The sequence below is a fragment of the Hippopotamus amphibius genome, chromosome 11 (genome assembly GCF_030028045.1).
Source record: "Hippopotamus amphibius kiboko isolate mHipAmp2 chromosome 11, mHipAmp2.hap2, whole genome shotgun sequence".
Classification (NCBI taxonomy): domain Eukaryota; kingdom Metazoa; phylum Chordata; class Mammalia; order Artiodactyla; family Hippopotamidae; genus Hippopotamus; species Hippopotamus amphibius.
This window is the reverse complement of record NC_080196.1, coordinates 88,405,183-88,418,065: the sequence shown is the minus strand read 5'-3', so window position 1 is coordinate 88,418,065 and position 12,883 is coordinate 88,405,183. Positions and strand designations below refer to the sequence as shown.

At 42.1% G+C, this 12,883-nt stretch overlaps 1 protein-coding gene across 2 annotated transcripts in view; it reads right to left on the bottom strand.

The window, feature by feature from the left end:
- Window positions 1-409: 409 nt before the first annotated feature.
- Window positions 410-12,883, bottom strand: part of KATNAL2 (katanin catalytic subunit A1 like 2) — a 37,757-nt gene continuing 25,283 nt past the window's right edge. For both annotated transcript variants that reach the window (XM_057700146.1, XM_057700147.1), the window contains exons 12-14: window positions 1,983-2,145; window positions 1,062-1,164; window positions 410-549 (exon numbers count right to left, since the gene is read on the bottom strand). In XM_057700146.1, the coding sequence (XP_057556129.1) occupies window positions 410-549; window positions 1,062-1,164; window positions 1,983-2,145 (406 nt within the window). The remainder of the gene's footprint in view (window positions 550-1,061; window positions 1,165-1,982; window positions 2,146-12,883) is intronic.

Genomic DNA, 12,883 nt, shown 5'->3' with positions numbered 1-12,883 from the left:
AGATGGTCTGTCAAGCTTAGCTTCCGATTGGCTCCCCAACTCAGAACCACCCTATGCATCCCAACACAGCTTTCCTAACCACATCTTTTTCAAAATGAAAATGCCAGTTCACAAACGAGGAAAACTACAAGAAATTATTCATCAAAATTTTATGGGGTCTCATTGTGAGAAAAGTCTCCATTGCACCACCTCATAGCACACGTACCTGTAATTAGAATCTTCAATATTTTGCTGACATCAACACATGAAAATATATATTTCCAAAATGGTACAGTTGCCCAAATTAATCCAGTCTTCAAGAATAATTTTCTGTTTTCTATTCCAAGCATTATGTTCTTCTTACCCTTACACTAATTAACGAGGAGGCCTCTGTGGTTGGCTTTGTGGCCAGGTCATGGTAAATGTGATTTCACACAGACTCGAACTCACTTTGCCAGGCTGAGTATCTCTGAGCCAGATTTTTTGCTGAAGGCTTGGTGTGGGCTAGCACGTCCAAAAAGTCGGCAGTGGTCACTGTATCCAGCTGGATCCCTGGTAAATTGCTGCTCTCTAGATAAAAACACAAGAGTAACAGCACAACAATCGACCTAATGGTGATCAATGCTCTTGAAACGCTAATAGACCTTCTTTCAAGACAATGCATAATGCAGCATTCTTAATGGTTAATGCAGCAACAGGCAAGACTAAAGAGGGCTGGGGAAAAACGTCTTTAATGTGCATCTCAGCCCCAGAAGCCCATACACAAAATGTGACTTAAATGTATCATTATAAAGTATTATTTAATATTTATACAGTGCCGCAAATGGATCCAGCCCAACAGAGCCTGCCAGGGAAATAAAAGCCCGAACTCTAAGGAGTTTATTGTCTGGGGGCAAAGTTGATCCAAAACGGAACAGCAGAGGGGGAAGGAGTTGGGTGCAGAAGGGGGATTTTGACCAAAGAACCAGTGCCAGCATAAAGAGCCACAAAGAACAGGGGCAAGGCGCCACCTGCTGGTGAAAGCCCAATTTTTAAACACAAATTTCTCTCGCAGAGCACCTTGGCTGTTGTCCCCATCATACCTGAATGGTGATTTTCAAGGGCACTGAAGATCTTCCTCACAGGCCGCATAGCTGCTTCCCTGCAGACTAGCTTGATGTCTGAGCCCGAGTAGCCCTCGGTCTCCTGAAACAGCCGAACCCAGCCATTAGGCAGCAGGCAGAATGCTGGTGGTGGTTACATTTCTACAGGCAGGACCAGGTGGCAGAGCCCCTGTTTGGATTCTGTATCTGTCACCCATGGACACTATACAAAGATTCTCAGATAAATAGTGTTTGGGGGAGAGAGGCTGCTAATGTGTTTGGATAACCTAAGCTGGGCAACGAACAACTCCCTAACACCATCCAAACGGAGGTGGTGAGACGTTGGGGAAGGACTGGCCCACCCAAGCCAGCCTCATGGGGCCCTTGTGCCCAGATCCAAGGATGGTCAAATTTGGTAGACATTTCTGTTCTTGTAAATAAGATTATAACCTGCCTTTAAGGAACCTCAGAGAACAACACATTCAAGTGTCCTCTCAAGGAGGCAATGCCAGCAGTGGCCACGGGGGTAACAGGCATGTAACTAAAGCTTTTCCTTTTGTGAAAGGTTTGCGTTTAATCATCACAGTAATCCTCTGTGGCCTGTTACCCATTTCACAGGTGAAGAAGCTGAGGCTCAGAGAGGAAGTGACTTCCTTGAGGGCACACAGCTAATAAGTGGAGGGCCAGGATCCGACCATAGGTCCTCTGAGTCTCAACCCTATGCTATTTCCACTTCATCCCAGCTCTCTCTGCTTGGATGTTTCCAAGGGACAAAGAGCTCAGTCTTTCATGAAGGAGAGGCCCGTTGTGTTATTGGGGCAGCTTGGATCTTTCCTAAGTGACTCAAGGCTCCGAACAGCTCACAAGAAGACCCTGCCGAGAAGACGGTCAGGGGGCAGCCCCTCGGCCTAGGCAGCCCACCCGGCTCAGCAGGCTGTATTCCAGGTCCGCGCGCAGCTCCAGGGCGCTGCTCCTGCTCGCAGGGGGCAGCCAGTGGTGGATCATGGCCTGCCTGGCCTCCTGGCTTGGGAGGTCCACCAGAATCCTCTTCTCCAGGCGGCGCAACATGGCACAGTCCAGCTCCCTGAATCATGTCCAAAACAGAGAAACTGGTTGGAGCAGTAAACTCGCTTCTTAAGCAACAAGTATATTTAAAGAACAAATTTAGCGGGAAACAATCCTGCATCTTAACTGTTACTCTACACCTATGTCTGAGTGGATGGGACCATTACTTCACGTGGTTTGGGAGAAAGAAATGGTTAAAAAGAAGAAAAAAAGGAAGGAGAGAGGGAGGGAGAGCGAGGGAGGGAGGGAGGAAGGAAGAAAGGAAAGAAGGGAGGAGGGCAGGAGGGCAGGAGGGAGGAAGGAAGAGAGAAAGAAAGGGAGAAAAAAAAATACATCTCGCAAATACCTCATGTGAAGGAGGTAATTTTAGGTGACTTAATTTGAGGGGAAATAAATCCAGATAAAAACAATCAAACATGTGAGCCTTCCCACTGCAGTTGTAACATCAGTCATTCAACCTGATCCTGCCGGTGAGTACATTATTCCTGACATCACTTGGGCACTCTGGGAAGTACACTAACTCTTCCAAAACGCTCATGTGTTCCGGAGTGAATGACTATCTATCTCACTCCGTTGCTCTGGTGAAGTCAAGCTTGAATGCTCCTTCCCCGGTGCCCAGTACAAATGTGGCCCTTTGAGACACTCACTCCTGCTCCTCCCAAAACACTATCAAGCCAGGTGCGTGCAATTTTGCGTCTGCAGGCTATTTCCTTACATTTCTTAATATAAAAACTTCAAGCAAATAGAAAAGTAGAATAAAACAACAAAAATCCACATACCTGCCATCTTGATTCAACAAATTAACATTTTGCCATATCTGCTGCATATCTATTTATCTATTCTTATTAAATTATTTCAATGTAAATTACATCATGAAACCCCACTCCCAAATGCTTCAGTATGCATTTCCCCAAAAGGGGACACTTCCTTATATAACTACAATACCATTATGACACTAACAGAGTTAATACTTATTGCATAATATGTCTAATGCTGTTTCCATATTAAAATCTCTCCAATCATCCCCAGAACATCTTTTACAGTTGTCCCAACCAAAATTCAATCAAGGATTATGCATTACCTATTATCATGTCTCTTAAATCTCTTGCGATCTAAAGCAGTCTCCTTGCCTTGGCCCCTTTTTGAAAAGGTAAGGCTAGATGTACAATGTCTCACATTCTAGATTCGCCTGATGTTTTCCTCATGGTATCAGGTAACTGGTTCCTCTATCCCCTGTCCTCCAAGATGGAAGTTAGATCTCAAAGCTTAATCAGGATCAGGATAAACAGTTTTGGCAAGTATATTTCATAGATAATGTTTTCGCATTCATTATAGTGGAATCCAATGTTGGTGTGTCTCACTGTTAGGGATGTGATGCTTAATTACTGAGCTCATCTGGTGACCACAGCTCTCTTCATTGGATGCTCTCTCAATCATCTCTTTGTAAGGAGTACAATACTTTGGCACCATGTGAATACCTCTTTCCCCATCCCCTTTCAACTAGTGGTTTTAGCATCTGTTGATGATTTTGAATCAACTGTTCCATGAGAGTGGTGCAAAATGGCGATTAAAATTTTTTTTTTTCCATTCCAAATGTATTATTTGCAATTATTATGCAAAGTAGAGCTTTCCCTCATTAACTGTGGCTCTTTGGTTACCTTGAGTTTCCATTCCTATTAGAAAACAGATCTTTCTGAGTGTGTTTGTGAACACTTTTTATGTTAAAATTTCAAGCTCCTAGACGGGAGGGAAATATCTGTTTGATTTTCTAACACAGAAATTAGGAAATGCCTGCGTGTTGGTCTAGCTTAGCTGATAATAAAGAGTAATAGTGAAAACATCATCACCAGATTTTCTCACTCATAAAGATACCGAGAATTTCCAAAGCACCCTCCTGTTTTTCTTACTCTCATTCTGAATCTATGTCATGATATTTCCTTTTAAATTGAAAAGATGAAAACACCCTTTCAGGGACCATGTCTGAATTCCAGATTGGAGGGACCAGATTTCTTAAAAGATTGCGTCTTTTCTTTACCTATTACTCCTCCGGTCCTGAGCCGAGAGTCCACACCAGGGCTGCTTTCCCGGCAATAACAATTACCTGTTTCCTTCCCGCACTTGCTTTGCTCTTTAGCAGCCTCGCTCTGTTGAAATTCATCTCATCAGAGACTTGGCCACCTGCACAACCACAGCCCCTCTCAGGGCCAACATTTATATTCCAGACACAGGGTCAAGAGAACTTTGCAGAGCTCTAGGAGATTATCACTTTTTTTTTTTTTTTTACATTTGAAATATTAATAAAAGCTAGTGCTTAAATAGCACTCACCAAGATGCAGGTAATGTTTCAAGCATTTTTCAGATATTAATTTAATTCTCAGAACTACCCTATGAGGTAGGTAATATTGTCTCCATTTAAGATGAGGAAATTGAGGCACAGAGGTTGAGTAGCTTGCCTGAAGTCAAAGCTAGTGAATGGCGGCCCTGGACTTGAACCCAAACAGTGAGACTCTGGAGCCTGTGCCTCAGTAACTGGCCTGATACCAGCACAGGAACAGCAAGGGGACCCCAAGTCACATCACAGTAAAATCTCAGAACCCTGAGAATGAAGAGAGGATCATAAAAGCCTCCAGAGAGGAAAAACAGCAATGTGAGATGTTAAAAGAAAATTGAACTATGCCTTCAAAATTCTGAGGAAAAATAATTTCCAATGTAGAAATCTGTATCTTGAGCAAACCATCGATTAAGTGGGAGAGTAGAATAAGGATATTTTCAAAATACAAAGCCTAAGAAATATTGCCTCCCATGTACCCTTTATCGGGAAAGTACGGGAGGACCCAAGGGCCACATGGGCTCCAAGAAACAGAGGGTCTGACACAGAGAGAGAAGGAAATCCCCAGGATGATGAGGTGGGGGCCCAGCGTGCAGAGGACAGTCCACTCAGTCTGGAGGTGGTAAGAAGGCTCTGGAAGATGCGCCCCCAAGAAGAAGAAATCGGCCGAATACCTGGCATGTCTGAGTGAATCCAGAGTCTTTTCAGACAGCAGAGAGCTGGGCCTGGATCAGTGGCAGGAGGAGGTGAGCGAGGCGGGACGACAGGAGAGGGGTCAGGCACACATAGAGAAGAGAAACCATTAGACTCACATTCAGGAATTCAGTCCAGCAACACGGCCCGCCAGCCGAGTGCACTGTCACTGCTGAGTCTCCAGCACACAGAGATGAATATGGCGAACTCCCTACTTCTTTGTAAATAATGGGCAATAACTGGGAGGTTTGGGCCTTGGACTGCAGGAATTTGGTCCTTGTAAACTTCAAAGATAAAAGAAGACTTGGGAACCTGAAACTAAAACCAGCAAGGAAGGGAGAATAAGCTGGAGAAGTGGCAGTGCTGGGGGTGGGTGAGCAGTTGCTATGCTTCCCCCAAGGCCTTTCCTTGGACCAGCTGCCCCTCCTGAAAGGGCAGGGGCTGCAGAAGGAAGGCTCACTGCTGGGAGCAGCTCTGGTCTCTCCATCCCAGCCAGAGGGACTTCTCGTTGAAAGGAAGACCAGATCCCTGCATGCCCTGGGAAAGTGGAGGCAGGCAGAGGGAGGTGGGAGAGCAGTCCCTCACGGGAGGTGGTTGCATTGATCAGCTAATGCCCTAAAGCAAGGGATTCACCTCAAAACTGCTTGTGGGCACAAAATAAGTGCAACTCTCTGACAGCCAGGCCTGATGAATGCACTTTTAATGACATCAATAATCATAGAGTCATACAAGGGAGGAAACAAAGGACAAATGGAATGTGCCCAGGAATCATTCTTTATGCCAATATATTTATGTGAAAAAATTTAACCTGCGGCAACCAGAAAACACTCCCTTCAGCTGCTACACTTTGATTTTTACACCTAAGTTATTCTGTTCTCACATCTCCTTTATCTTGGTCACTTGGTAGCTCCATTACCCTCGAAGGTCAAAAGCAAGGGTGACTGTGAGACAGCGAGGGCTCACAGACCTCACAGCCTGGCCACTGGACTGGCGCCCACTGCTATATACAAGGTGGCGGCGCCCACTGGCCACCTAGACAGTTTACATGGGCCCCAAGGCCTTGCACCTGAGCACCTGGGCTCCTGCACCAAACCTTCGGGGCCCTTCCTCAGCCCTTGGCCTGTCTCCCCTGTTAAACAGTGTTGTTCCTGGGGTAATGATCATTCCAAACTTTTACAGAATTTGGAAATCAAACATAATTCTAATTTGTTCATTCCAGAGTGAAAACATTAAGTTCAAACTATCTCAGCGTGACAAGAGAAAAGCAACCTCCAGTTTTGTAGGCAAAGTGTTTGCAGTATGTCTATAAGCAAGGTGAAGTGGCAATTCTTGGAGAGCAGGATTGTCATATTCTGAGCTTCGCTGGTGGCGCAGTGGTTAAGAATCCTCCTTCCAATGCAGGGGACACGGGTTCAATCCCTGGGCTGGGAAGATCTCACATGCAGTGGAGCAACTAAACCCATGCACCACAACTACTGAGCCCACGTGCCACAACTACTGAAGCCCACACACCTAGAGCGCATGCTCCACAAGAGAAACCACTGCAATGAGAAGCCCGTGCACCACACTGAAGAGTAGCCCCCACTCACCACAACTAGAGAAAGACCCAACGCAGCTGAAAATAAATAAATAAATAAAACAATAAATAAATTTTTTTTAGAAGTCACCACTAAAAAAAAATAATAAAAACTAAATTATGGCCCACTTATACATGGGATTCTATACGGAATTGGGTAGATTTTCAAAGTTGTCCACAATATATGAAGTGAAAGAAAAAAGGCCATAGAACAAAACAATATATATCTACGGGATGTTCACATTTTTATTTCTGTGTATGTGTGTGTGGGGGGGGTGTCTGTGTGTACAGTTATAGGGGACTGTGCACTTTCCAGCAATACCAAAGCATATAAAATATGATTTTTATAATAAACATGTATTATTCTTCTAAATAGCCAAAATGGTAAAAACGATTTCCCTCTTGGGTGAAAAAAATTACCACACAAGGATACACAGGCAACAAACAACAGCAAATAACCAAAACCATTTTCACCATTAGGGTGTATACAAAGATGGTAATACTTCCGTCACAGTGGTAAAATTATGAGTAGGTTTTTTTTTTCTAATTCTCAATTTTTCTATAAAATTGGTTATACTAATTTTATACTTTTTAAAATTTGGTTTTAGAATTACAATTCACATATCAACCTGTACCCTGTTAAGAAGAAAAAGTAATGTTGGAGGAGGCCAGGCTGAAATCAATTTATGTCTGATGGAACCAAACTGAGAAGATGTGAATGGGGCAGGGGCAAGGTTACTCCTAGTAACCTCCTGCCCAGTCAGTCCTGTGTCTGCCCCGCTGCACCTACCAAATCCTGTACCACACGCTTCTCTCCTGGTTGCATCAGAATCGCCCATCAACCACATGTGGAGGGTCAGGAACTTGCTGTCACTGCATGGGCTAGTGAAGCTTTGTATGGAGAGAAGCAATTTCAAGCAAAACAATTTGACCACTGCTAGGCCCGGACATACTATTGTTAAAAAACAAAATGCAAATGAGTAAATTTAAAGATCTAATTGGCTTTGTTCAATAATTCAGGAATCCGGGAGCATCCTGTCGAGCAAATAGACAGGAGCTCTCAAGATTTTTTATAGGCAGAAGAAGACGCAACAAGAAAGTTATGAGCAAAGGGTGGATTGTTTCGGGTAAGGTCACCTTCTTTGGGGGAACAGCGGAGTCTATCCAGTGGATTACCTCACTAGTACTGACCAGGTAATTCCAGACTGACTGGTTAAGATTACATTCCTGGGAAAGTCTGAAACTGCTATTAGGTTAGGTATTGAGTCTTGGTTTGATGACATGGGCTTAGAACAAGTGACTTCATGTGGGGCCTGTTGTCACTTTTTTAAAACGATAAAAGATTTTTAACACCTGCAAGCATGACTGAATGCCACTGCACTGAAAGATGCAATTATCAGATCAGAGTGAGCTAATTAACGCAAACCCTACTTTCCAAAATGTTTTCAAATAGAACACTGGTCTTATGAGATGCTCCTTAAGGAAAGGATTCTGTGGTCAAGTAAATATGGAATGTACTGCTTTCTCATAGCTTTTCTTGGAGAATCACAACACATGATAGCATCTTAAAGGCACTGAGAAGTCCTGCTGTGGTAGAAGTCAGTTGAACTATATTTAACTCATTAACTCCGAGTTAAATAGATCCCACTAGATCTTCTTTTTTTTGGATAATGTTTACTGACATGTGGGAAAGCATTCTTGGATGGTCAAGGCATGAGGCCAAAAGGTAGGACCTCAGAGAGCACAGCTTCTCCCTGGAGCCCAGGAGACACAGGGAGTTACTGTGGGAAAACCCAGGGTTATGTCTGCTCACCCCTTCAACCTCATGTATACACTTCTAGAAATCTCACGCCAGACAGGAGAGAGCCCATAAGGGAAGAAGTCAGTTTACATTCCCAGAGCAAGAATCTCTCGGATCTTATGCTTTCTTCTACATATTAGAATTTTTTTTTAAATCCAGAGTGTGGTCATACCAGGTGGATGATTTTTAAGAGGGATAGTGAATTGCAAATAACAAGGAAAAGAAAAGATGAGTTTCAACATGCTTCACACATACAATTTTTATACCTTCTTTGTACAAACTCTCTTCAAGTTAAATAGACATCTAAAGATGGCATTTGCCTTAATAGCCTTGTTCAATATTTTGTTTCCCTCTGGACTCCTAGGCCTGAGTTTGTGAATCTCAACAATCGTGGCAGGTCAAATTAGCCCTAATTGTGATTGTTAAACATTTCTTCCATGGCTATTACTTTAAGTGGTAATATTAAAGATGCAACATTCGTTATTCTTCTCATTGCTAATTTACACATCAAATGACACAGATGAGCTGTTATTTCTCTCTTCCTTCTTGTCCTTTCTTTGATGCTGTAGATCAAGGAAGGGGCTCCTTGGGGGAGAAGCACTAAGTAAACAAAGATGCTGCATGCCATCTCACAGCGGAGAAGGGAGAAAATGACTAGCCCTTTGAGACAGAATGGATTTGTCTAGGGAAAGTGATAAGTTAACAGGCAGTAGACGATAGCCCAGTGCCCTGGAAGATGCTGTAGATAAGAAATACCACTAACCAACCATAAAGAATTTCTTTGGGCATTTCATGACCGGGTTTTTACGTAGTTTGGTATGATTTAGTTATTTCCCCAACAAGGACAGATTGCTTGAATCAGATAAGTTTATTCCCATATCTAAGACCCTGAAGCTGAAAATCAAGGTCTGTCCCAATATTCTTGATAAAAATACACTATTTCCTCACTTAAGGGCTTGGACAAAGGACTTAAAAAAAATATTTGCCCTTTGATACAGCAATCCTACTTCCAGAAATCTGTCCTCAAGAAATAACTAGATTATGGTCAAAGATTTTTATTCAAGGAAGTTCACTTCAGTGTTATTTATAATAGAGAGAGTTGGGAGCATCATTTATGATCAACAGGAAAGGATGAGTAACTACACTGTGGCATATTCACATGTGGGAATTTGGGGCAGCCATGACAAAATCTAATTTTCAAGGATTATTTAACGACATTGGAAATGTTCTTACTCTAATGTTAAGTAATGAAAGCAGGACACTGGTGGGAATACAAAATGTACAACCTCTATGGAGGGAAATTTGGCAATCTCTACTATAATTTCATGCACATTAACCCTTTGACCCAGCAATTCTACTTCCAGAAACCTTCCCCAAATATGCACTGGCAAACACACAAAGTGATATACGCACACCGTTACTCACTGCAACGTTGTTTGTAACAGCAAAAAAGTAGGAATAGGCCAAACGCCCATCAGCAGGTGATTGGGGGAGATTATCATATGAACAAGACGGAACACATGCAGCTACAAAGGGAAGGAGGGAGAACTTTCTGTACTTATTTGGAAAGACCTTCAGAACATTTTGTTATGGAAAAAAATCAAAATATAGAACAATTTCTATATGTCACCTTTTGTGTAAGTAAACCAAGTTGTTATTTTATGCAGTTCTTAAAAAAAATACCTGAGAGTTTATTTGTGGAGGATGTGTCAGCTTGTGTCCATATAATGTCTGTCATTCCATCCATTACTCCGGGGTTGATTTTGCCCCGCTGCCCCTAACCCACGCATGCACTCCCCCCGCCCCCCGCAGGGAACATCTGGCAATGTCTAGAGACATATTTTGGCTGTCACAACTGAGGGTGATGCTACCAGTATCTAGTGGGGAGAGACCAAGGAAGACACTCAGCATGGTACAGCGTACAGGAAGCCCCACAGCAAAGAGCTGTCTGGCCCCAAATGTCAAGAGCGCTGCAGATGAGAAATTCTAAATCAGCTCTTCCATCTTAGTTATGCCACGTATGTACCATTTTCTCCAACAGAATGTTACTGTTATTATAGCATTGGTATTATTACTGAAAATTCTGTTAAAGACACAAATATAAAACATATCTACATATTAGGAATAAAGTGAATAGTAATTATATTAATGTTGTTAAGAACGAAAATGTTCACAATTAGAGAAAAGACACAAATATAAAATCAAGTAATTTAGCTAAAAACCTTATGATCGTAACTTTGAGTGGGAAATACTAGTATGAACTCATTATTTGCCTCTTTTTAAAACTAGGTATGTATTTCCTAGCTCTGCCCAATCAAAAGGCCAAGAAGCAATGGTAATACAGTAGCAAGGAACACCCATAATTGTGAGACTGTGATCTCTAAATGGTATTACCCATTAAAGAGAACCAGGGCTCTGTAAATCAATGGCTGATTCCAGGTCTGGAGCAGAAGATTCAAGTTGAGCTTGGGTCACCTTGTGCAAATGACAAAGACGCTTGGCCTTGCCACACCTAACAGCAGGGGAGGCTAAGAAATAGAAGCCAAAAGTTGGGGTTTTATTACGAAATTAGAAGGATGAAGTAAATATTGGGAGGCAATTATCAACCTCTGCCACAGCAGCGTGGGGGCTGACAAATTAGTCTCTGGATTTGCAGTGTCCAATACAGTAGCTACCAACTACATGTGGCTATGGGGCACCTGAAACATGGCTAGTCCAAATTGAAACATGCCATAAGTGTAAAGCGTACACTGGATTTCAAAGACTCAGTACGAAGAAAAGAATGTAAATATCACAATAATTTTTATATTAATATATATGGAAATGATAGTATTTTAGATATACTGGGTTAAATAAAAAATGTTACCAAAATCGTATTTTATCTGTTTCTTTTGATATTTTTTAATGTGGCTACTAGAAATTTTTTAAGTATGTGTGCCTCGCATTGTATTTCTATTAGACAGTGCTGCTCTATAAAAACCAGTTACAGGTTCTTATGAAAGGCTCGGGGCTGGGGAAATGGAACAGACATGGGAAGTTTGGCAAAGGCATGAAGAGAGAAAGAGGAACAAAAAGTTTCAGAGAGGGAGGGAGGGAGGGAAGACAGACTATTGGCCACAGAATAGGAGAAAATATCTGCAAATCATATATCTGATAGAGGGCAAAACAAATCTTATAACAATAACTTAAAGATGGACAAAGGATTTGAAAAGACATTTCACCCAAGAAGATATGCAACTGGCCAATAAGTACATGAATAGATGCTCAATATCATCAGTCATCATGGAAATGCAAATGAAAGAGAGGAGATACCACTTCTCATCCACTAGGATTACTATAATAAAAACGACAGAGAATAACAAGTGTTGATGAGGATGTGGTGAAATTGGAACCTTCATCCATGGCTAGTAGGAATGTAAAATGGTGCAGCCACTTCGGAAAACAGATTGGTCATTCCTCAATTAAACACAGAGTTACTATAATAATTCCACTCATAGGTATAAAAATAGGCAAATCTATAGAAACAGAAAATAGGTCAGTGGTTGCTTAGGGCTGGGGGTAGGAGATGGGGTGATTACTAATGGGTATAGGGTTTCTTTTCGGGGTAAAGAAAAATGTTCTAAAATTGATTGCAGTGATGGTTGTACAATCATATAAACATAAATATAGCAAAATCCATTGAATTGTACACATTAAATGGGTGAAGTACATGGTATGTGAGCTATATCTCAATAAAGCTGTAAAAAAAAAAGAAAACTAATGATGTTATACCAAACAAGTCACGAGCTCCTAGTGAGAGAGAGAGAGAGGGAGGCTAACTCATTGGTTACCACTGGAGGTTGCTAGGGCACAACGCAGGACTCTAAAAATCAAAGAGAAAGAATTCTGCTTTTCTACTATGAACTACATTTCAGGGGAACTAAATAACCCTATTGGATGGGGGAAAGTTTTATTGTAGAGAATAATTCCAGCTATTAATCAGAAGGAATGATAGAATCACACCTCTAGTGAAATAAGTGATTTAGGCAAAGATCATCAATGGATGCTGCAACCATTGATGGGAACTATCCAGTGGAGGAATCTGGCTGACACACCTGAACCCACTGATCCATCTTGGTATCACCAAAGGTGGGACAACAGGGCATTACACAGTTCTGCATGAGATGCAATGTGATGTACTCAGCATCACCTGTGAAGTATGTTCCTCAATAGTTACATTGATCCGGAATCAAATCTAACCAATCTAACTTTTAGTCTAGAGTAATTATAAGGGTAGGAAGAACTACCTCATACTACCATGAGGATATGAAGAGCCTCACCCAGAAAGTTTAGGCTCTGCAGGACAACCTCCGTAGCAG